Source organism: Scyliorhinus torazame, chromosome 2 (genome assembly GCF_047496885.1).
Source record: "Scyliorhinus torazame isolate Kashiwa2021f chromosome 2, sScyTor2.1, whole genome shotgun sequence".
In the NCBI taxonomy this organism is placed as follows: domain Eukaryota; kingdom Metazoa; phylum Chordata; class Chondrichthyes; order Carcharhiniformes; family Scyliorhinidae; genus Scyliorhinus; species Scyliorhinus torazame.
The window spans coordinates 80,958,563-80,983,241 of record NC_092708.1 but is presented as its reverse complement, the minus strand read 5'-3'; the positions used below and the strand labels follow the sequence as shown (position 1 = coordinate 80,983,241).

At 44.7% G+C, this 24,679-nt stretch overlaps 1 protein-coding gene across 2 annotated transcripts; it reads left to right on the top strand.

Moving 5' to 3' along the window:
* Positions 1 to 1,173: 1,173 nt before the first annotated feature.
* c2h2orf76 (chromosome 2 C2orf76 homolog) lies at positions 1,174 to 21,959 on the top strand. 2 transcript variants are annotated; one of them, XM_072473161.1, is made up of 6 exons: positions 1,174 to 1,253; positions 7,046 to 7,209; positions 7,591 to 7,641; positions 10,153 to 10,190; positions 18,129 to 18,210; positions 21,353 to 21,959. In XM_072473161.1, exons 2-6 carry the CDS (start codon positions 7,077 to 7,079, stop codon positions 21,427 to 21,429), a joined length of 381 nt encoding a protein of 126 aa, XP_072329262.1. In that variant the 5' UTR covers positions 1,174 to 1,253; positions 7,046 to 7,076; the 3' UTR covers positions 21,430 to 21,959. The 2 variants fall into 2 exon arrangements, with proteins under 2 accessions (XP_072329262.1, XP_072329261.1); XM_072473160.1 differs by lacking the exon at positions 1,174 to 1,253.
* Positions 21,960 to 24,679: the final 2,720 nt, after the last annotated feature.

The window sequence follows — 24,679 nt, the reverse complement described above, 5'->3', positions numbered from 1 at the left end:
GTACAAGAAATGTTCGGACAATAAGAAGTTAGCTTTGACCTTGGAGTGAATGTCCATATATCCTTGAAGTTAACAAGACAAATACTAAGGTTATCAATAAGGATACATAATAATTTCCTTTATTATCTAAGGCATAGAATTTAAGAGCCGGGAGATTATACCAGAACTGGATAAAGTACTAGTTAAGCCTAGAGCACAAGACTCCACATTACAAGAAGGATGTGATCACACTAAAGTGGATACAGAGGAGATTTACAAGGATGCTGCGAAGAATGAAGAATTTTAGCAATGAGCAAAGATTGGATTAGTTGGGATTGTTTTCTTTGAAACTGAAACATACAGAATTATGAGGGGCCTTCGATTGAGAGGCTAGGTAGGGCTTCTTTGCCTTAGCAGGAAGATCAATAACCTAAGGGCATAGATGTTAAGAAATTGGCGAAGGTTTAGGGAGGAGTTGAGGAGAAATCTTTCAAGCACAAGTACTTATTGCATTGAAAAAAGCTTGTGTCGTTGTTGAATTGCTGTAATCTACAGGACTGTGGGCCAAAAACTGGAGAGTGGGATTAGGCTGGATATCTTTTTCTTGGCTGGCAGATAGGTGGGCAAATGACCTCCTTCTGTGCTACAAAATTTCTGTTTCTATCCAGTCTAAGATTGGATGTGACCTTGGTGGTGGTCATTCTGGTTGCTGGCCTTCCTTCTTCAATATGCTCAGGTGGCCCTGGACAAGGAGCATGGGGTACCCACTCGTACACTTGAGACTTTCCATGACTGGTGGGCATCACATGGAATGAATTGTATGCTGGGCAGTGACCACATTAGTACTATTCTAATTATTTACTTTGTGGTGTTTTCTTTGTTTTGTTGATTTGGTGTTCTTTTCTGTGCCTTTCTAAAAATGGGTCAATTTTGACAGCTTTTGGATTCCTACCACTGGGTAGGTGACCCCTGTACTTTTTGCCAATTTTAAAAAAAGTACTTGTGGTTTGTAAAAAGGGGTCACTTTTGGTGAGTTTTGTTTGAGAAAACTGAAACAGTCCAGTGTTTCCTTATTGTTTTAAATGAGTGAAAGGAGACATGCAAGTACCCCTGCTCTATTGGGAATATTACTGTAACGTGGTGGCTGTGCAGCGTTTAGAAAGGGTGCGGTAGAAGGAGCACGGGGCGGGGCAATGGGGAAGTCTCGCGGAATTTGACATCGGACGCAAGTGCGCAGGCGTGAAGTTAATTTTTCTTGCGAATTGTTGTTGCAGGTAATAAATGGCGGCGCGGGGCGGGGTGTGCTGTGTGGGCTGGTGAGCGAGGTTGGGATGTAGACACCGAATTGGGAGGATTTAGCGGCAGTAGGCCGAGGAGTGTGTGGCTCCAGATGGTCCTCTGCTATTTTCCTGCTCCTTGGGCTGCACCATTTTTCATCCTTGAGCCCCCCAAGCCCAGGGAAGGGCAACGCGCAGGACTGAGCTCCCCAGCCCAGGGAAGGGCAACGCGCAGGACTGAGCTCCCCATCCCAGGAAAGGGCAACGCGCAGGACTGAGCTCCCCAGCCCAGGGAAGGGCAACGCGCAGGATTGAGCTCCCCAGCCCAGGGAAGGGCAATGTGCAGGACTGAGCTCCCCAGCCCAGGGAAGGGCATCGCGCAGGACTGAGCTCCCTCCCCCCCCCCCCCCCCCGCCCCCCCCATCCTGGCCCAGGGAAGGGCAATGTGCAGGACTGAGCTCCCCAGCCCATGGAAGGGCAATGTGCAGGACTGAGCTCCCCAGCCCAGGGAAGGGCATCGCGCAGGACTGAGCTCCCCAGCCCAGGGAAGGGCATCGCGCAGGACTGAGCTCCCTCCCCCCCCCCCCCCCCCATCCTGGCCCAGGGAAGGGCAATGTGCAGGACTGAACCCCCCCCCATCCCAGCAAAGGGAAATGTGCAGGACCGAGCCCCCCCCCCCAGCCCAGGGAAGGACAATGTGCAAGACTAAGCCCCCCCAGCCCACGGAAGAACATGTGCAGGACTAAGCCCCCAGCCCAGGGAAGGACGATGTGCAAGACTAAGCCCCCCCAGCCCAGGGAAGAACAATGTGCAGGACTGAGCCCCCCCCCCTACCCTGGGGAAGGCAATGGGCAGGATTGGTAGGTTCTGACAGACATTTCGACTCCAGGATGTGAAGTGAGGGTTCCTCCATGCTGAGGTCCTGACATTGATTAGAAAACAATGAAGGTCTTGGGTAGCAACCTGTGCTGGGTAACCCAGTGGTGGGGCTGGGCAAGTGCAATCGTGATGGGGGCTGGTGGTGACTGTAACTGGCCACCATCCCAGTGTCTTCAGGGGAGGAGGGAGACAACTGGAGAAAGACAAAGAATTTCTGATTTGATTTATTTCAGTAATGTGATGGGAACAAAATCAGATAAATTGGACTGTAATACTTTGGCTCCATCAGTGTGGCAAAGTGTGAAGTCAAAAATTGAATCAGTTGTGACGAATCTGTTTATTGCTGGGTCTGTTAATTCATTACAAAATGACCTGGAGTAGGCCACTTGCCCTTTCTGGTCTGCTCTGTCATTCAAGATCATGGCTAATGTATTTCTACTCCATCCCTTAATTCCCTTGGTACCTAAAACCTATCTCCTTCTGCCTTGAGTATACTTAATGATTGAGCAGCTTTGCAATTTCAAAAGTTTGCAACCCTATGAGTAACGACTTTTTTGGTTACTCTCAGTAGGATCCAGTCAGTGCAGAAGGTGGCCATTTGGCCCATTGAGTGCACCGACCTGTCAAACGAGAACTCCACCCGTGGCCATCCCCTCCTTTCCCTATTCCTGCAACACCATAATCTAACCTGCACATCCCTGGATATGAAGGGGCAATGTATCATGGCCAATCCACCTACCTACATATTTGGACTGGGAGGAAACTGGAACACGTTGAGGAAACTCGAGCAGAAACTCTGAGAACGTACAAACTCCACACAGATAGTGACCCAAGGCTGAAATCAAACCTGGGTCCCTGGAGTTGTGGGGCAACAGTGCTAACCACTGCACCACCGTGTTGCCCAAATACTAATAATTGACCTGTTGTTCTGAGACTGTGATTGTGTGTTGTAGATTCCCCAGCCAAGGAAAACCTTTTCTCAGCATCTACAATGTCAAGTCCATTAAAATAGTTATTTTATTTCAATTAGATAATCTCGCATTCTTTGAAACTCTAGATAGTGTAGGGATACTCTACTCGGTCTCCTTGTAGTACAATCCCTCATTCTGGGGAATCTTTGTTGCATTCCCTCTAGATCAACTATCTTGTCCATTGTGTTAGATCAAAACTGAACCCAATATGCTAAATGTAGCCTTATCAATGTACTGTATAATTGCTGTGGAAACTCTTTACTCTTGTATTTTAACCCTACCAGAAAGATAGAAATTAAGAGCAGTAGGCCCTTTGAGCCTGCTCCACCATTCATTATAATCATGGTTGATCACCCCATAATCTTTTGATCCCTTTAGCCCGAAGAGCTATATCTAACTCCTTGAAAATATACAATGCTTTGGCCTCAACTGTTTTCTGTGCTTGAGCATTCCACAGGCTCATCACTCACTGGGTGAAGAAAGTTCTCCTCATCTCAGTCTGAAATGGTTTACCCCAATTCCTTAGAACATGACCCCTGATGCTGGACTGTTCTGCCATCGGGGACACACTTCCTGCATCTACCCTGTCTAGTTCTGTTCGAATTTTATAGATTTCTGAGATCCACCCTCATTCTTCTGAATTACAGCAAATAATCCTTATCGACTCGATCTCTCCTCATACCTCAGTCCTGCTATAAAGCTTTGCTGCACTCGCTCTATAGCAAGAACCTCCATCCTCTGATAAGGAGACCAAAACTCACCCATGTGCTCTTTGAATGCTTGCTATTGCCTATCCACTGTCACCACTTTAAGTTACGTTCCCTAACGAACATAGAATTTTCCTTCTAATTCATTGTTGTGTGATATGTTAATTTTCTGTGATTCATGTACAAGAAGTCACAGGTCATTTAGAATGGAAACATCTCCCAATCTCACCATTCAAGAAATATTCTGTTTTTTATGTTTCTTGCCACAGTGGATAATTTTGTTCTTCACCACATTGAGCAAGAACATGGCAAATGCAATGTAATGAATTACCTGACCTGCTTGCAATTCTGCAGTCTATTTATGCCCTCTTCCCCTCTTACTTTCCTACCTACTTTAGTATTGTCAGAAAAGTTGGATATATTATGCTCAGGCCCCTCATCTAATTTATTAATATGGAATGTTGAAAAACTGAGGCCCATGTCTGTTCCTTGCAGTACCCTGTTAGTCACAGCCTGCCGGCCTGACAATTAACTAAAGCTCAATCAGCGCTAATCCAGTCTATTTATTTATGAAGGGCAGCAGAAGAGACAGTAGGAATCACAAATTAAAATCCCAGAAGGAAAACGTAACTTTTTATTTGGTATTCACACAATGCTGCACAACATCATTACAATTTAATATTTATTCCTCCCAGATCCTCCGTTTCTGGATAAATTCACATCCTAATGTTGGTATCTATATATCAGGACTTAGTTCTCAACTTCCTTAATCTCAGAGAAACTTGGACATATAAATCACATGCTGTATCTGGATGGTATAACATCTTAATTTCAGTCTCTTTCTGAGTTTATAACGACACCCTCTGACATAATAGATAAAGTACTACTCGGCCTTGATCTCGAAGATCAAATTCGCACCCCAATACGCCAACATCTTCATGCACAAGTTTGAACAAGACCTACTCGCCGCACAGGACCTTCAACCGACGTTATACACCAGATACATCAATGACATTTTTTTCCTTTGGACCCACGGTGAAGAATCACTGAAACGACTACACAATGACATCAATAAGTTCCATCCAACCATCAGACTCACCATGGACTACTCTCCAAAATCAGTTGCATTCTTGGACACACTCGTCTCCATCAAGGACGGTCACCTCAGCACTTTGCTTTACCGCAAACCCACGGATAACCTCACGATGCTCAACTTCTCCAGCTTCCACCCTAAACACATTAAAGAAGCCATCCCCTATGGACAAGCGCTCCGTATACACAGGATCTGCTCAGACGAGGAGGAGCGTAACAGACATCTACAGACGTTGAAAGATGCCCTCGTACGAACGGGATATGGCGCTCGACTCATCGATCGACAGTTCCAACGCGCCACAGCAAAAAACCGCACCGACCTCCTCAGAAGACAAACATGGGACACAACCTACAGAATACCCTTCGTCGTCCAGTACTTTCTCGGAGCGGAGAAACTACGACATCTTCACAGCCTTCAACATGTCATCGATGAAGATGAACATCTTGCCAAGGTCATCCCCACACCCCCACTACTTGCCTTCAAACAACTGCGCAACCTCAAACAAACCATTGTTTGCAGCAAACCACCCAGCCTTCAGAACAGTGACCACGACACCACACAACCCTGCCATGGCAATCTCTGCAAGACGTGCCAGATCATCGGCATGGATACCACCATTACACGTGAGAAAACCACCCACCAGGTACGCAGTACATACTCGTGCGACTCGGCCAATGTTGTCTACCTCATACGCTGCAGGAAAGGATGTCCCGAAGCGTGGTACATTGGCGAGACCATGCAGACGCTGCGACAACGAATGAACGGACATCGCGCGACAATCACCAGGCAGGAATGTTCCCTTCCAGTCGGAGAACACTTCAGCAGTCAAGGGCATTCAGCCTCTGATCTCTGGGTAAGCATTCTCCATGGCGGCCTTCAGGTCGCGCAACAGCGCAGAATCGCCGAGCAGAAGCTTATAGCCAAGTTCCGCACACATGAGTGCGGCCTCAACCGGGAGCTGGGATTCATGTCGCATTACATGCATCCCCCACCACCTGGCCTGCAAAATCCTACCAACTGTCCTGGCTTGACACAATTCACACATCTTTAACCTGGGGTTACCCCATCTCTGGATCTGTAAAGATTTAATCACCTGCTAATGCTCGCATTGCAAGCATTGTCTGGCATCTTTGAATTTGTCTATATATATGTTTCTGGAGCATACCTCTTCATTCACCTGAGGAAGGAGCAGCGCTCTGAAAGCTAGTGACATCGAAACAAACCTGTTGGACTTTAACCTGGTGTTGTAAGACTTCTTACTGTGCTCACCCCAGTCCAACGCTGGCATCTCCACATCTTGATCTAGAAAGACTGCTACTGGTGCTACACAGAGCTTTAATACCAAAAACAGAAAATACTAGACAATCTCAGCAGGTCTGACAACATCTGTGGAGAGAAGCATGGTAGCACAGTTGCTTCATAGCTCCAGGACCCTGGTTCAATTCCCGGCTTGGGTCACTGTCTGTGCGGAGTCTGCACATTCTCCCTTCTCTCTCCACAGATGTTGTCAAACCTGCTGAGATTGTACAATATTTTCTGTTTTTGTTTCCGATTCCAGCATCCTCAATAATTTGCTTTTATTTAATATCAAAACCATCATTTTGTATTCCTTTAATTTACAAATAAATCTCCTTAGTTCCAATTACGAATCTGAGCGATGAGAATTGGAAGAATTCAGCCCTCTTTAGTGTAAGACACTGAACACAGCCATGCCAATGAAGCAGCAGCAACTTGTGCCACTTGTTTATTCCCTATCTTCTTAGGTCTACTCACAAGAGTGTCTCACAAGTCAAGATCATGAGCTGTTTCCTAGCTTGTGGTCTAGGTAGTGGCTTGTTTTCTGTTCCTTACATTTGTTTGTCTAAACTTTCATGGTCCAGGTAACAATAGCCAATTCCCAGGATTCACTCTGACTACTGAATCTGTTTGGAGGATAATCTATTCAGGCAATACTTATGCCATTTTCCACCCAAACATTTTTATGATTGCATAAATTGCAGGTGAAAGATTTAAAAGTGTTTTGAATCTAAAAATGTAGTCAAATAATGCAATGCTGTCTGGTGTTCTAATGTTAAATTTGATTTGTACACCAAATTCTGTCATCGCAGATTAATTCCATGATTCTGTTTCAATTCGCAGGATCTACATATTAAAATCCCTGGTACAACACATGTCTTCTGAAAAAGTAACTATCACAGTTCGCCTGGTTCGATCCTTTGAACATCGCAATTTCAGACCTGTGGTCTACCATGATGTCAATGTAAATCAGTCTGTGAAAGAATTCCTTAACTTTCTCCAGAATGGTGAGATAACCAACAAGAGCTACAGAATAAATACATGCTTGTTCTGAATCTCCAATCTGATTAGTTATTTTGTTTCAATAAAAATAGAGAAGGCTGGAAATACTCAACAGGTCTGGCAGCATCTGTGGAGAAACAGTTAGTATTTCAGGTTCTGACCCTTCATCAGAACAGGAAAAATATAGAAATATAATAAACAGAGGAGTGTGGGGAAAAAGAACAAAGGTTCTTGCTGCGCCGTTGTGACTTCCCCGTTCAAGTGAAAACATTGTATTTTTATGTCATCTTCGAGTAACTGAACTGCACACCCAAAATCTGTGACTATCTTTTCTTTGGTTGCCTGCAACGATGCTATTTAAAATGCTATGTTTTTGCTTTGTGCAGATATACCTTCAAAACCTGGACTTGCACCACCTTTTAAGAAATACACCTATGGTATGTTGCATTTGAATTGCTTTATACAGTTGTCATTTTAATCATTACAAAACTGAAAAGAACGTAGTCAGCTTTCATAGTCATAGAATCATAGAATTTACAGTGTAGAAGGAGGCCATTCGGCCCATCGGGTCTGCACCGGCCCTTGGAAAGAACACCCTAGTTAAGCCCATGCCTCCACCCTATCCCTGTAACCCCACCTAACCTTTTTGGACACTATGGCAATTTTATCATGGCCCATCCACCTAACCTGCACAGCTTCGGACGGTGGGAGGAAACTGGAGCACACGGAGGAAATCCATGCAGACACGGGGAGAACGTGCAGACTCTGCACAGACAGTGACCCAAGCTGGGAATTGAACCTGGGACCCTAGAGCTGTGAAGCAACAATGCTAACCCCTGTGCTACCGTGCCGCCCTTCTGTGACACATTTGATTAAACTATTTAACAAATACTTCTGATGTCTATGAGGAGCGGTTGAGGTCTCTGGGTCTGTGCTCAAAGAACAAGGAACAAAGAAATGTACAGCACAGGAACAGGCCCTTCGGCCCTCCAAGCCCGTGCCGACCATGCTGCCCGACTAAACTACAATCTTCTACACTTCTTGGGTCCGTATCCCTCTATTCCCATCCTATTCATGTATTTGTGAAGATGCCCCTTAAATGTCACTATCGTCCCTGCTTCCACCACCACCTCCAGTAGCAAGTTCCAGGCACCCACTACCCTCTGCGTAAAAAAACTTGCCTCGTACATCTACTCTAAACCTTGCCCCTTTCACCTTAAACCTATGCCCCCTAGCAATTGACCCCTCTACCCTGGGGAAAAGCCTCTGACTATCCACTCTGTCTATGCCCCTCATAATTTTGTAGACCTCTATCAGGTCTTCCCTCAATCTCCTTCGTTCCAGTGAGAACAAACCGAGTTTATTCAACCGCTCCTCATAGCTAATGCCCTCCATACCAGGCAACATTCTGGTAAATCTCTTCTGCACCCTCTCTAAAGCCTCCACATCCTTCTGGTAGTGTGGCGACCAGAATTGAACACTATACTCCAAGTGTGGCCTAACTAAGTTTCTATACAGCTGCAACATGACTTGCCAATTCTTATACTCAATGCCCCGGCCAATGAAGGCAAGCATGCCGTATGCCTTCTTGACTACCTTCTCCACCTGTGTTGCCCCTTTCAATGACCTGTGGACCTGTACTCCTAGATCTCTTTGACTTTCAATTGAATTGGAATTTAGAAGTATATGGGGGGAATCTTATTGAAACGTAACAGAATACTGAGAGGCCGAGATAGAGTGGATGTGGAGAGGATGTTTCCACTAGTAGAAAAAACTAGAACTCGAGGGCACAGCTTCAGATGAAGTGGCGATCCTTTAAAATTGAGATGAGGAATTTCTTCAACCGGGGGTGGTGAATCTGTGGAACTCTTTGCCGCAGAAAGCTTTGGAGGCCAAATCACTGAGTGTCTTTAAGACAGACAAAATAGGTTCTTGATTGATAAGGGGATGAGGGATTATGGAGAGAAGACAGGAGAATGGGAGCGAGAAACATAGCAGCCATGATTTTCACAGTAACTTCATTGCAGTGTTAATGCAAGCCTACTTGTGACACTAATAAGGATTATTATTATGATTGGCGGATCAGACTTGATGGGCCGAATGGCCTAAATCTGCTCTTATGACTTATGGTCTTCACTAATTCTGAAATGTCATGGAATGTGGCTACAAGCTTCTCCACTATCATTTACCAGCTGACTGTTGCATAATCCTGGCCATGAGCTCAGTTGGCATGCGCAATAGCAGTCACTCTTTCCAGTACTTTTCTGTGGCTGAAAGTCACACTTACATTCCCAGTGACCCTGAATGATTGGGTCTTGCTAATAAATATTACTGGTGTCACTTGTGACTGACAGCTAGGTTTTCCTGCCTAGAGAATGTATTAGTCAGCCTCCCCACTACCGCCTTGCAGCTGCAATCACCTTTCTAATTTTAATTGTTTTTCCTGTGGCTGCACCTGTGTTTGGGCAGAACTAGTGAAGCTGAGCAATATTAGTGTTTTTATTATTTTAGTTTCCTGGTTTAATGAGAAGCATAAACGATTATGAATCCGGTAAGGTAGGGCTGCCATCTCTAAATTTGGGCGTACCTCAGTAGAAATGTTCTTTCAAAATCTTGTATGAGCTGCATGTGTGTCTGTCTGTCTCTGAATATCTGAATGTGATTGTGTGTGTAAGTTTGTGCAACCCAGCCTGATATTCCCTTTCAGTCTGAAGTTCCAGCTTGTTTTTTCATTTATAGCTTGGGAGAAACCAGATTATTACTGTGCTTATAAAAACGATGAGAGCCCTAAGCCTGGATCCAGGATTACTTGTGGGTGGTGAAACAAGAGAACAGAGTCCAAAATATACAGAGTTATGTACACATTGAGAAAACAGGCAGGCAAACATAAAGGCATAAGTTTCTGTCTATGAACAATATAACTTGCAATTATTTTGTTCTATCCTCAGATGCATTAAAAATTATTCATCAGGCACATGGAGCAAAGGTATGTTTTAATACAGAAGATTGTTCTTTTGGTCATTTAACATGATTTTTATAAAACGAGTTGGAGGCTATGCACCACAGATGGAGCATAGTCTCAGAATCCTGCTAAAACAAATACACAATATACATGTTTCTTGTTTCAATAATCTTTATTAGTGTCACAAGTAGGCCGACAATAACACTGCAATGAAGTTACTGTGAAAACTCCCTAGTCACGACACTCCGACTCCTGCTTGGGTACATTGAGGGACAATTCAGAATGTTCAATTCACCTAACAAGCACATCTTTCGGGACTTTGTGGGAGGAAACCGGAGCACCCGGAGGAAACCCACGCAGACACGGGGAAAACATGCAGACTCTGCACAGGCAGTGACCCAAGCTGGGAATCGAACCCAAGTGCCTGTTTTTATTCATGGTAACTATTTTGTAAGCTTATCCTAATGCCTTTGCCCAGTTTTGAAATGCCACATTCTTCTACTCACTCAAATAATTTTCTAATAATTAAAAAAAAGGTTGAGATTCTAATATCCAGTTAATGTCGAACCAGTTTTATAGCCTTTTAAACTTGTGTTACTACTTTTAATGGTTTATGAATGTGCATCAAGGTTCCTTTCTTCAGTATGCAATTTAGATTTTTATTATCCAACAGTAAACTGTATTAAACTTCCTTCTAACGCATTGCAAAATACATCACTTCATACTTCTATATTAAAATTAATTTGCCATTTTCACACCCACTCTGCATGATAGAGATCTGATGAGAAGAGTCATTTACAAATTAGCATCTTCCCTGCTGCAGATGCTCAAGTTGCATTTTATACTGGAAGTAATTTTGTTTCGGCCTTGTCAATCCATTTCTAATTTAAATTGTAGAATTCAGAAAAAATGTAATCCTAATTTTAGTCTTCTGTTCTCAATATTTGTAATGTAGTTTCTGCTTTTCATTTTCATTCAGCATTCCAGTTAGCATCTTTGCTTAAAGAAATGTTTGTCTTTCACTTCTGAGAATGCAAGGCTGTAGAATGTTGAGGAATAATAAACTGCTGCTTGAATGCAAATTAGATTGTATTAATCTATTTTAATGTCCAACATTTCCAAAACAAATCCAGCAGCTGTCATACAAGCAAAATGGGAACTCAAATTGCAGTTGGCAACTGTAGCAATGGCTTTTTCATCCATTGAAACAAGGCTAAAAACTGAATGCTGTTGAAAGTAATTGTATAGAACCTTAGTTAGGCCAAACTTGGAGTATAGTGTTCAATTCTGGTCGCCACACTACCAGAAGGATGTGGAGGCTTTAGAGAGGGTGCAGAAGAGATTTACCAGAATGTTGCCTGGTATGGAGGGCATTAGCTATGAGGAGCGGTTGAATAAACTCGGTTTGTTCTCACTGGAACGACGGAAGTTGAGGGGCGACCTGAAAGAGGTATACAAAATTATATGGGGCATAGACAGAGTGGATAGTCAGAGGCTTTTCCCCGGGGTAGAGGGGTCAATTACTAGGGGGCATAGGTTTAAGGTGAGAGGGGCAAGGTTTAGAGTAGATGTACGAGGCAAGTTTTTTACGCAGAGGGTAGTGGGTGCCTGGAACTCGTTACCGGAGGAGGTGGTGGAAGCAGGGACGATAGTGACATTAAAGGGGCATCTTCACAAATACATGAATAGGATGGGAATAGAGGGATACGACCCAGGAAGTGTAGAAGATTGTAGTTTAGTCAGGCAACATGGTCAGCACGGGCTTGGAGGGCCGAAGGGCCTGTTCCTGTGCTGTACATTTCTTTGTTCTTTGTATGATCAATTCGAACAACAATTAGGATATAGGTAGGACAAACTATCTTAAAAAGACCTAAAAGTAAGATTAAAAATTGAAATGGTGTCAAGACCAAAAATAAAATTATATTGTCATAGAAATAATTATAACTTTTGGCTTGACACCATTTCAGTTCTTAATCTTATTTTGAAATCTTTGTAAGAAAGATTGTTCAGTGTTCTGAATTAATTATATAATTATTTTCAATTGATCCGTTTTTGTCTTGTTTTGATTGATAAAAATACTATTGCAATAGTTGCCTACTCTGCAATTTGAATTCCCATTTTGCTTCTATTGATCCAACACTTTGTCCAATTTTGGTTACATGGGAGATGTATTTTGATGTAGATACCCTTTGAGGCCCCGTTTGAAATGGGTTCAGATTATTCCTATCCTAGCTTTGTGGCCAGTGACTGAGCATATTTCACAAATAATGTACAAAATCTTCAGTTGTTCACAGTGGCAACATCTTGCGGTACCACCGACAATGCACCACCGCCGGGGGTTTCCCGATGACGTGGGGTGGATTCAATTGGAAATCCCACTGACAGTGGCGGGACTGCCACTGCCCAACAGCGGGCTCCCTCCCGCCACTGAGAAATACGTCGTGGTGAGACCAGAGAATCTTGCCCAATATGTTTTTTTATATTGCGCTGCATTATATTATGTGGTCTTTATACTCTTGCTTACTGAATAAATCGTTTGATTGGCCAATTTGTTTCCTGCAGTTAAATATTCTAGATTACAGCACTTCTGCAAATTTCATATAGATTTGCTGTGAGCTCCAGAATTTAAATTGACAACAGATTCTTCACATTCTGAGAACTGCATTATATTATATAAACAGTTGTATTGTAACCTAATTTGGGGTTCAGATGCTACTTTTGATGTTTCCATCAGAACCTTTCCAGATCCAGCGACTTATTTGCTCATCTATGATTCTGTAACACATTTAAATGACTGCTTATTTAAAGAGATATCACACGTGCTCTAATAGGATCTCCCATCTAACATTGTTAGGCAGACATCCAAACACTACATCAAAATGGGCAATATTCAGATCTTCGTACTTATGTATATTAGGAAACAAAACTTGGAGTTTTGTCTTTTATTCATTTATGGACTGTGGACTTTGCTGGCTAAGCCTGTGTTTGTTGACTAACCTAGATAGTCCATGAGAAGGCGGTGGTGAACTGTTACAGTCCATTGCTTTTGGCACTTCCAGCGTGCTGTAGTACGAAATATGAGTATTTTAACTAACAATGAAGGAACAGTGTTAAATTTCCAAGCTCGATGGTCTGTAATTTGGAGGGCAATTTACAGGTGGTCGTGCATCCTATGCATACTGCCCTTGTTCTGCTAGGCAGCCAAAGTTGCAGGTTTGGGAGATGCTGTTGAAGAAGCTTGGTGAGTTGCTGTTGTATATCTTACAGATGTTATGCAGTGGAACCATTATGCATTAGTGTGGAAAGAGTGTTTAGGAACTTATGAAAGTGCCTTTAACAAAATAAAACGTCACATGTCAATTTACAGGAGCATTATAAAGCAAAGTTAAGAATTTGAACCACAGGGCAGATGGTCCAAAACTTAATCAAAGATATAGGGGAAAAAGGTGGAGAGGCAGAGAGTTTCATGGAGCGATTTCTAGAGCTAAAGCAATTGGCCACTGTTGGAGCAACTAGAATTGGGAATGGCTGCCACCTTCGGGCAATCCCTAGCATCGATCCTCTCAGGGCGAACTTGATATTCTCAAGCCTGAGAAATCCAGCCATGTCACTAACCCAAAACCCCCCCCCCCCCCCCCCCCCCCCCCCCCCCCCCCCCCCCCGATTTCGGGGGTTCCAAGTCCCTCCATGCCAATAAGATCCTTCTCCGGGCTGTCAGGGGGGCAAAGGCCAAAACATCAGCCTCTCTTGCCCCCTGGACTCCCAACACACCAAAAATTGCCACCTCTGGACTCTGAACCAACCTTGCCTTCAATACCTTCGACATGACGTCGGCAAATACCTGCCAAAATCTCCTAAGCCTTGGCCGTGCCCAAAACATCGGACATTATTCGCGGGCCTTTTCACACACCACCCATACCTATCCTCCACCCCTTCAAAGAACCTGTTCATGCGGGCCACAGTCATGTGCACCCTATGGACCACCTTAAATTGTATCAGGCTCATCCTGGCACACACCGTTTCCAAAGGGGTTCCTCCGCCTTCTGAATCGCCTGGCCCTGGGCCTCCAACCTCATCTCCATGCGGTCGATCCCCACCTTTATCGGGTCCACCAATCTGGCCAGGTCCCCCAGGTTCCCCTTCCTCTGCTGGGCAGATTTCTCATTGAGGAAGCCCACCAGCTGCTCCGTCGACCACTGGGCGGGCAGGATCGGTCCCTGACCTTCCGCCATCTTCCCCTGTGTCGCAGGCACCACACCAGCTTTTGACGATTGTTCCCTCCTTTTTCGACATCTTCTGGTCCACGCATCCATACACCGGTGGGACACTCTCCTTCCACCCCTCCTGCACCTTTTACAATCTCACAGCCCAGCCGTTAGCTGGGGAAAAGGTCCAAAAAGTCCACCACGAGCGGGAGGCACCAAATGTGTGACCACTCGCACCATGGCCGCCACCGAAAGTCTGCACCAACCTCTTAAAGAGGTCAATTCTACCTATGCCCACTCCCCTGCCCTATCCCCGTAATACTACCTGACATATCTTTGGACACTAAACGGCAATTTTTCTTAGCATGGCCAATCCACTTAACCACATCTTGAGATTGTGGGAGGAAACAGGAGCATCCGGAGGAAACTCACACAGATACAGGGCGAATATACAAACTCCACACAGTCACCCAAGGCTGGAATTGAACCCGGGTCCCTGGTGCTGTGAGGCAGCAGTACTAACCACTTTGCCACCGTGCCGCCCTGTAGAAGCCCTGGATGCTGCAGATATCTTGAAGGATTGTGAGGCAGGGATGGGGAGCAGCGAGGTTGTGGAGGGATTTGGAAACCAGGGTGAGATTTTTTAAATTGCTGGTCAGGGAGCCAGCGTAGATCACAGAGTACAGGAATGATGAGGAGTAGGACACGGGGAGCAACGGTTTGGATGACCTCAAATTGATGGAAGGCGGAATGTGGGAGGCCAACCACGAGTGCATGTGAATACTGTAATAAAGTTTAGAGATAACAAACATATGCATGAGAGTTTCAGCTGAAGCTGAGCCATTGTCATTTGATGTCACAGAGTTGACAATAGTTGGCCTTAGTTGTTAGCCTGGATATATAAAATGGTAGATTCCATCAATTGGGCTGTTTTGTCCTGGGCAGTATCAAGTTTCTTGAGTGTTTTTAGAGCCTCACTTGCCCAGGCAAGTGGGGAGTGTTCATCGCACTCCTGGCTTGTGCCTTGTAGATGATGTGGAGTTAGGAGGTAAATCACATGGCCACAGGTTATCCAGCTTCTGTCATTTGTTAGGATACCAGACCAGACCCCAAACAATATTTCCATATGTAAAACTGTGAGAAAAGGATATTTCACCCCAGTCGTAATTACTCTGAACACAGATATCTTTTGTGTCAAAACAAACTTTAATTTAAACACAGAATCAACCACATTAATACCAAAATAGCCGTACAATTATCAGTTACACAGTTGCTAAACAAAAGGAAAAACTTGAAAGTACTATCTGCCACTGATTCCAATTGTGCAACTCAATACAGTTCAAATGCAACTTAGAAATAAAGTTAACAAATAGATTACTTGCTTAGCTGTATACGAGACCTTTGGAGAGTGTTCCTTTCAAGAGCAGATGCAATATACTTCTGCTCAACTTAACAGCATTTAGCAAAACTGCTGTTCAACTTAAAATCCTATAACAGTCTGCAAAGCTACGGACCGACCTGGCCTCACCCCCATTAATCATATAATCTGTACCTCATTACCTAGAAAAAAGAACAAAGAAAAATACAGCACAGGAACAGGCCCTTCGGCCCTCCAACCCTGTGCCGACCATGATGTCCATCTAAATTAAAATCTTCTACACTTCCTGGGTCCGTATCCCTCTATTCCCATCCTATTCATGTATTTGTCAAGATGCCCCTTAAAGTCACTATCGTCCCTGCTTCCACCACCACCTCCGGCAGCGGGTTCCAGGCACCCACTACCCTCTGTGTAAAACAAACTTGCCTCGTACATCTCCTCTAAACCTTGCCCCTCCCTCGCACCTTAAACCTATGCCCCCTAGTAATTGACCCCTCTACCCTGGGGAAAAGCCTCTGACTATCCACTCTGTCTATGCCCCTCATAATTTTGTAGACCTCTATCAGGTCGCCCCTCAACCTCCGTCGTTCCAGTGAGAACAAACCGAGTTTATTCAACCGCTCCTCATAGCTAATGCCCTCCATACCAGGCAACATCCTGGTAAATCTCTTCTGCACCCTCTCTAAAGCCTCCACATCCTTCTGGTAGTGTGGCGACCAGAATTGAGCACTATACTCCAAGTGTAAACTCCAACCTGCTAAACTGGGACTAAATACAATCCCTCATAAATTATCTGCACTCCAGGGAACCATCCAAAATATAAACAATGTTCCATTAACCCTTTACCTGTAACCAAGATAGTGGTTGGAATGAATGCTGACCTCACCTTTTACGATTCTTTAATTACTGCTTTAGTGGACACGGGGACTGGTTTAGCTCAGTTGGCTCAACAGCTGGTTTGTGATGCAGAATGAGACCAGCAGCGTGGGTTCAATTTCCATACCGGCTGAGGTTATTCATGAAGGCCCTGCCTTCTCAATCTTGCCCATCACCTGAGGTGTGGCAATCCTCGGGTTAAATCATCACCAATCGGCTCTCCCCCTCAAAAGCGGAAAGCAGCCTATGGTCATCTGCGACTATGGCGACTTTACCTTGCCTATTACTGCTTTAGTAGACACACTGCCTGCATATATTTTAAACCAGGGTTTTTAGTAGCATTACTGCAACAGAATATAAAATTTATATAACAAATTCTACATTCATCACACATTCATATACCTGACACTAGACTCTCAAAGCAATTGCTGTACACAGAACTTGGTGGTAGGAGACTCTCTGGAGGACAGCAGTAACGCTTTATTAATGTCCTGAATGTATTGCTAAAGAGGTCAGATGTACCCGATGAATTATGGGAGACATTGGCTTGTGACTGACCAAAAAGGAGAAGGCTCATTCGTGAAGGTACTGAGTGTTGAGAGACATCATTGGGAACGTGCAGAGGTGAAGTTGTGGTGTTGAAAGGCGTGCACAAATCACCAAATAACCCATCTACCCAATCTTTGAAGCACCCCTTGCCCACATTTGCAGAGACTGCAGACCCCACATTGGACTTAACAGCCATTTTAGAACCCAGTAAGAAGTCTTACAACACCAGGGTAAAGTCCAACATGTTTGTTTCAAATACTAGCTTTCGGAACCCATCAGACTTTAATGGAAGCAAGTCATCCTTAATTCTGAGGGTCTGCCTAAGAGATATATTTATGTGGCTGGTGCAGTTTCTGATCAGTGGTGACCTTTAGGATGTTGATGGTAGTAGATTTGGCTTTTGCAATGGTGCTGAATGATGATTATATATGCTCTCATTAGAAATGGTCATTACCTGCCACTTGTGGGCCACAAATGTTACTTGCCACTGAACAGCCCAAGCCGTGTGAGCATGGACTGATTCATTATTTGAGCAGTTGCAAATGGACTGAACACTGCAATCATCTGTGCTTTGTTCAAGTGGTGTTCGACATGGAAGAAGTACTGATTTCATCAGCTGAGAGGGCTGTAGATGGCAAACCGGTTTCCTGAGACTTCTCAGGGCCCGGAGTACCAGGGCTACACTCTTGACTCTATACTAATGTGGCACTACCTCTGGTGAGTGTCTGTCTTGCTAGTGTGATAGTACATACTGAGGGCCTGGGGCGTTGGCTGAGTGTACGATTCTGTCAGTATGATGTCACACTATTGTTTGACTAGTCTGAGTCAGCTCTCCCAAATTTGGGACACATTCCCAGATGTTATTGAGAAGGGATTTGCAGGGTTTACTGGGCCTGGGTGTGTCTTTTGTTGTGTCCAGTTTCTGAGTAGTACATTTTATTTTCAATTTTACAGACAAATGATCTTGTTGTGAGTTTGGATAATGATGATCAACTTATGTTAAAAGAGGCAAGCACACTGAAGGAAGCTGGTGTGGGTAAGAAAATCCTTTCATTTTTGACACATTTTGTATATGTATAAGTGTGAACATATTGTTATGAATGTAGCATTCAAAAGTGCTTTGGTTTTGTTTGCAAGGACCAATTTCAGAATCACATGCGGCAAGCATAGAAAACAGTGTTTATACATGTATATCAGAAGTTGGAGTAACTAAACATTTAAATGTAATAAACATGTCAGCCCGAAGTACCGCCCCAACACCTCCAACAAATACGCCCCCTCCACTCGATTAAATGCCTTCTCTGCAACCTTCGCTACCACTACCTCCACCTCCTGCCCCTCCAAAAGCATAATATTACATTGAGTAGCCTCGCATTCGCAGACAACTGCTTCCTCTTCACAAATCCCGTCTGATCCTCGCCCGACACAGAGTCCTCGATTTGCAATGTCGACACCGTTGCCAATAACTTGGCGTCCACATTCAATAGTGATATCAGGCGGTACGAGCCACACTGCTCCGGACCCTTGTTCCTCTTCTAAATCTGCCCAATGCGGAGTGTGGTCAGAAACCACAAACGCTGAATACGAGTCACCTGCCCCCGCCCGCAACATCTCTCCCCCCCCCCCCCCCCAAGATCGGCCACATTATTCCCTACCTCGAATGCAACCTGCTTATTAACGAAGAGTGCCCCCACCCCCCTATTCATAACCAGCCCTGAATGGAACACTTGCCCCACCCATCCGTTCCTCAGCCTCGTCTGGTCCCCCAGCTTCAGATACATCGCCTGCAAAAAAGCAACGTTCGTCTTCAGACTCCTCAAACGCATGAACACGCCCACTGTTTAGCCGGCCCATTCAATCCCCTCACGTTCCACGTGACCAGCCTGCGTGGGGGGGGGGGGGGGGGGGGGGGGGGGGTAAATGGTTCCCTCCCCTTCCCCTGTTGATCAGCCATATCCCTTTTTGAGCCAGACCCTGGCCCGCCACCAGATGTCCACCTCCGTCGATCCCTTCCCAACTACGCCACACCAACCACGCTTATGTCAGCAACACCCACCCCCAAACAAAAAACAATTCCCCCCCCCACCCCCACCCCCAACCTTCCTCCTGGCAAACGCCCACTTCATTCTCGTTGACTAGGCCACCCAGTTGGCATGGTGGCTCCCACCCAAGGCCTCCAACCACCCATCTCCCTCCAGTTCACCTGCCCCCCCCCCCCCGAACCGTCGACCCCTAAAGAGTAACAAAAGGCCCACCGACCACCACTGTTCCCCTGCAAAAACCTGCCCCGGAAAACCCACCACCAAATAAAAGCATGCAAAACTCCTCAAGTACAAGCACACTCCTTCCAGGCCATTGTTCCTCATAAATTCCATCATTTCCTCTGTCATGTCAAAATAAAGATCTCTTTTCTGGAAAGTCACCCACAGGCGGGCTGGGTATTATACCCCAAAGTTCACCCCCTTTTCAAAGAGGGCGGCCTTCCATCGATTGAACCTCGCCCTCCTCTTCGCTAGCTCTGCATCCAGTTCCTGATACACCCGCAGCTCACTCCCTTCCCAAGTACACTTCTTGGTCTGCCTCATCCATCGAAGGATCCTCTCCTTGTCCAGAAAGCAGTGCAACCGCCCCACCATTGCTCTCAGAGGCTCTTCCGCCTGTGGCCTCCACAGTGCCCTATTTGCTCGGTTCTCCTCCAGAGGCTGAACGAAGGCCCCCTCCCCCAACAATTTCTCCAGCATCCTTGCCACATACACCTCAGCCTCCTCACCTTCAATGTCTTCAGGCATCCTGACAATCCTTAGATTTTGCCTCCTGGAGCGACTCTGCAGATCCTCCATCTTCTCCCTCAACCTCTTCTGTCTCCTGCATCACCCCCACCTCTGCCATCAACGAGGCCAACTGCTCCTCGTGCCCCCCTCCCCCTCCCCCAAACCGGCTCCTCCACTTTCTGGATCGCCTGGCCCTGGGACTCCAGCCTCTGCTCAACTTGTTCGATCCCAGATCTCGGCAGTTCCACCACCTTAGCCAGATCTTCCAGGGTGTCTTTCCTCTGTTGTAGGAACTTATTGTTCAGAAACTCGACCAACTGCTCTGTTGACCACTTGGTGGGCACTACGCCCACTTGTCCTCCGCCGTCTTTGCCTGTGGTGCACTATGAAGACTCTCCTGCTACTTGTCCGCAGATCTATTCACCAGCCACACCAAAGGAGTATTACCTTTCCCAGGCACTCCTGTACCGTTTGCCCTCAAATACCATGTCCTTCGGGCAGGAAACGACTGAAAAATCCACCTTGAGCGGGAACCATCAAATGTGCGACCACTCCGTGGCCGTCACCGGAAGTCCCAAAATACCGATTCTGATTGAAATTCTGATGAAGTTGAAAGCTGGCCTTGACACCTATACTTGTTTGAATCTATGATGAAGCCCAACTATAAGCATTTACTCAGATATTGAAGATAAAATATTCCCCTGATGTTGGCAAGGTAATGCACAGTAAATGTGAGATAGATAGTTCTGTAACAAGCAGGTTGAATTGAACAGATCAATGTTGTTACATTTTACATCAGTAATGCAATTTAAATTTGAGTCCTTTAAATTCATCTGTTGGGATATGTCTGTAAATTCTTTGAAAATTCAAAGGTGTTGCAGTATTAAAATTTATTTGAAAATGCGCAGGAGTTACTATTTTCAATTAAATGGCCAAATTACAAATAAGATGCAATATTGAGATTGGTCAATGAAAGCATTTGATAGTACACTTTTAAGTTATATTTATAAATTTGAAATGCAAAGAAGATTAGTCAAAAAATGGCAAAAAGTTTATTTTGCTCCAAATTTTAATTAGTTGGAAGTCTGAGCTGCTCTTAATGTCTTAGTGGGCAAATACACTTCTTGTTGTGGAATTCAGCCATATAGTCAATGCAGGACCTGGGCTTAGACTACCATCCAGTCCAAGTTGGCGTTGGGGGTGCGGAGGGTTCAAAAAATGCAGTTAAGGTTCGTATTTCAGATTGTGTTCATTGTCTCTGCCGTAAAATTCAGGGACCAAATATATCTTTATCAGGAATGTAAAGGTGCAATGCAGGTGGATTTTCTCAACAGTTACAATTTTGAATCAATCAAACGTTTGTACAGTATTACAGAAGATCTTCTTGTCTCTCCCTTTATCTTGCAGCCCATGAAACTGAAGTGGCTTTTTTTAAGAGAGAAGATTATGAAACCTTCAAAAAGAACCCTGTAGCAATCTGGTGATGAAAGTAATCAGATGATATTCTAAGTTTCTTCAATAATTTTAATGAGCTCATGTATTATATTCTACAGAATATGTTGAAAAGAAGTATGTTTAACAAGGATCCAGTAGAGAAGCTCACCTAATAAAATGAACTTTCAGTATTTTCAGAACTTTCCAAGAGCCGGTGCAAACTCGATGGGCCAAATGGCTGTAAATTCTATGATATTTTTTCCAGGAAAAATGTTGACAGTAAAGATGTCCATTTTAATTTGACTGGCCTAATAATCTCTTCCATGATCTTTTTGCCACAGAAAGTGCTGAGCAGTAGCAGTACTTTCCCTGCAATAAAGGGAGAAAATTGAAAGTCTGGTCACATGCTCGGGATTTGTAACAGCAATTTTGAAAGAGGTCCAAGAGCAGGTGGTCGCCACACTTTCATTGTGAAATGGGTGGGATGTAACTCTTAAATACTAGCTGAAATCAGCAACTACGTTTTTATATGCCGACATCAAATTGTAAACATGGTTTCAAATAAATGAATATAAATGAACTTTTTTACAAATACATTTGTGTTAATATATTTGATTGTTGGGATTCACAGTGTAAAGTTTATTGCACTGTAATGTTTATTAGATCTCCATTCCAATGAGTAGGGCAGCACAGTAGCTCAGTGGTTAGCATAGTTGCTTCACAGCGTCAGGGTCCCAGATTTGATTCTCGCTTGGGTCACTGTGCGGAGTCTGCACGTTCTCCCCGTGTCTGCGTGGGTTTCCTCAGGGTGCTCTGGTTTCCTCCCACAAGTCCCGAAAGACACGCTGTTCGGTGAATTGGACATTTTGAATTCTCCCTCTCTGTACCCGAACAGGCGCCGGAATGTGGTAACTAGGGGCTTTTTACAGTAACTTCTTTGCAGTGTTAATTTAAGCCTACTTGTGACAATAAAGATCATTATTATCAGTTGATCGAAAAACATAACTTCCATTTGTAAAGCATGTTGCATACCCTCAAGACATTCCAAAGCACTGTGCAGCCAAAAAGAAAGTTCAGTTTATACACTGCAGGCAAAGACAGCAATCACATCGTAAGGGATGTTGGTGTGGAAGGAATCTTTAAAACAGCGTGCCAAAAATGTCTCCGTTTCAGATCTTTTAAATTTACATGACTGCTTTGAAACTTACCGTCAAAAGGTTTTCTTGAATGGGCCAATTGTTTTCATACAGTTCACAGTACACATTGTCTGAACCTGCTCATAACTGTCCAGAACAAAATGATGCTTGCACCTCCCGAAGATAAAATATTTAACCAAATTTCTTAGTCAGCCGTTTAATAGTCTAATGTATGCAGACTATCTAATTTCACTAAATAAACATACATATTTTTGAAGCTATGGTTGGAAATCCCCCCCCCCCCCCCAGGGCAGTGTAGATCAGGTGGCACAGTGGGGGTGGGGGTGCCTGCTGTTTATCCACCTTCGGTATTTTACCAGCAGCGGGAGAGGCATCAGATGGCCTGTCCACCTTGAGAAGATTGAAGACCTTAAAAGGCCAATTGAGGGCCACTTAAGGACATCCCCCAATCCTGTGAATATTTTACCAGATGAGCATGCCCATGTGAAGTGACAGGACTGCCAGGTAAACTCTGACTGCCTTTCTGGAGCGGGGAGCCTACTGTTTGAGCATCTTGTGCGCAATAGAGGACCCCCATTCCATCTCCAAATAGTGATTCCTGCCCCAACTTCATTCCCCCTCCCTCCCTCCCTGTTCATCTTGTTTGGCTCCAGTGATTATAGTCATTTGGACTTGGTTGCAGTTGTACCATGGTTCACAGTTCCCATTCAGATACGGGAGGAAGTCTGAATCAATTAACAGTGTAAAATCAGGCCAGGGTTTCCTTTCCGAGGTGGGCTCACCCTTGACTTTCCAGCTGTGAGCACAGCCAACCTCTGCATGTAAAATTCCAGCATATATTTTGCAGTCTTTCATAAACTCTAGAAGTAGCCTGATAATTTAATTATAATTGGTTGCGCGACTAAACATAACTGGGAGGTCAACTTTAAATTCTTGAGTTCGAAACAATTGTCGGAAGAGGTTTACAGAATGGTTCCAGGGGTGAGAAATTTCAGTTATGAGGATAGATTGGAGATTTTGGGGACTGTTCTCCTTGGAGAGAAGGTGGCTCAGAGGAGATTTAATTGAGATGTTCAAAACCATAAGGGGGGGATAGACAGAATAGATAGGGGGAAACAGTTAAATGGTCCTGCTCATTAAAGAATCAAAAATGAGAGGGCACAGATATAAAACGATTTGCAAAAAGAGATTTTCACAAACAGTGGTTCGGGTCTGGACTGCACTGCCTGGTAGTGTGGTAGAGGCAGGTTCAGTCGAGGCATTCAAGAGGGCATTAGATGGTTACTTGAATAGAAACAATGTGCAGGGGTATGGGGAAAAGGCAGGGGAGTGGCACTAAGCCATGATGCTCAGTTGGACAGCCGTGCAGACATGATGGGCCATATGGCCGCCTCGTGCCATTACACTTCTCTTTTTTAAAAAAATATTTTTATTCTCCTTTTTCACATTTTCTTCAAAGTTTACACCCACCAACAAACAATAAACGGTAATGAATACAAGTCAATCTCCTGATCAACAACAACAATCTCATCCTCCCACCAACCCCCAAACAACAGCCCACATGTCAACACAAACATTAACTAAAAAAAAGGAATCAGAAATCGCCCACAGTCACCATCAACATATACAGTCACCCCGACCCCCTAATGTTTGATGTCATCTAATTCTTGAAAGTGCATGATGAATGACGCCCATGAATTGTAGAACCCCTCCATACTTCCCCTCAGTTCAAACTTAACCTTCTCAAGAGTTAAGAATTTCAGCAGGTCCCCTGGCCATGCCAGGGGCACAGGGGAGGGATTGACGTTCACCCCAACAGGATCTGCCTTTGGGCGATCAACGAGACGAAGCTTACAACATCTGCCTCCGCATCCACTTCTGGTTTGGCACAGTGGGCTAAACAGCTGGCTTGTAAAGCAGAACAAGGTCAGCAGTGCGGGTTCAATTCCCGTACCGGCCTCCCCGAACAGGCGCCGGAATGTGGCAACTAGGGACTTTTCACAGTAACTTCATTTGAAGCCTACTTGTGACAAGCGATTTTCATTTCATTTCGACCCTGGCTGATCCAACACCCCAAATATGGCCTCCCGAGGGCCTGGAGGGTCAAGGTTCACGTGCACCACCTTAGAGATTACCCTAAAAC

Coding starts and splice junctions, on each gene's coding strand:
- c2h2orf76 (XM_072473161.1), top strand. CDS start 7,077: ATGTCTTCTGAAAAAGTAACTATCACAGTTCGCCTGGTTCGATCCTTT. Junction 10,191..18,128: donor ATCAGGCACATGGAGCAAAG/GTATGTTTTAAT, acceptor TCAATTTTACAG/ACAAATGATCTTGTTGTGAG. Junction 18,211..21,352: donor ACTGAAGGAAGCTGGTGTGG/GTAAGAAAATCC, acceptor TTTATCTTGCAG/CCCATGAAACTGAAGTGGCT.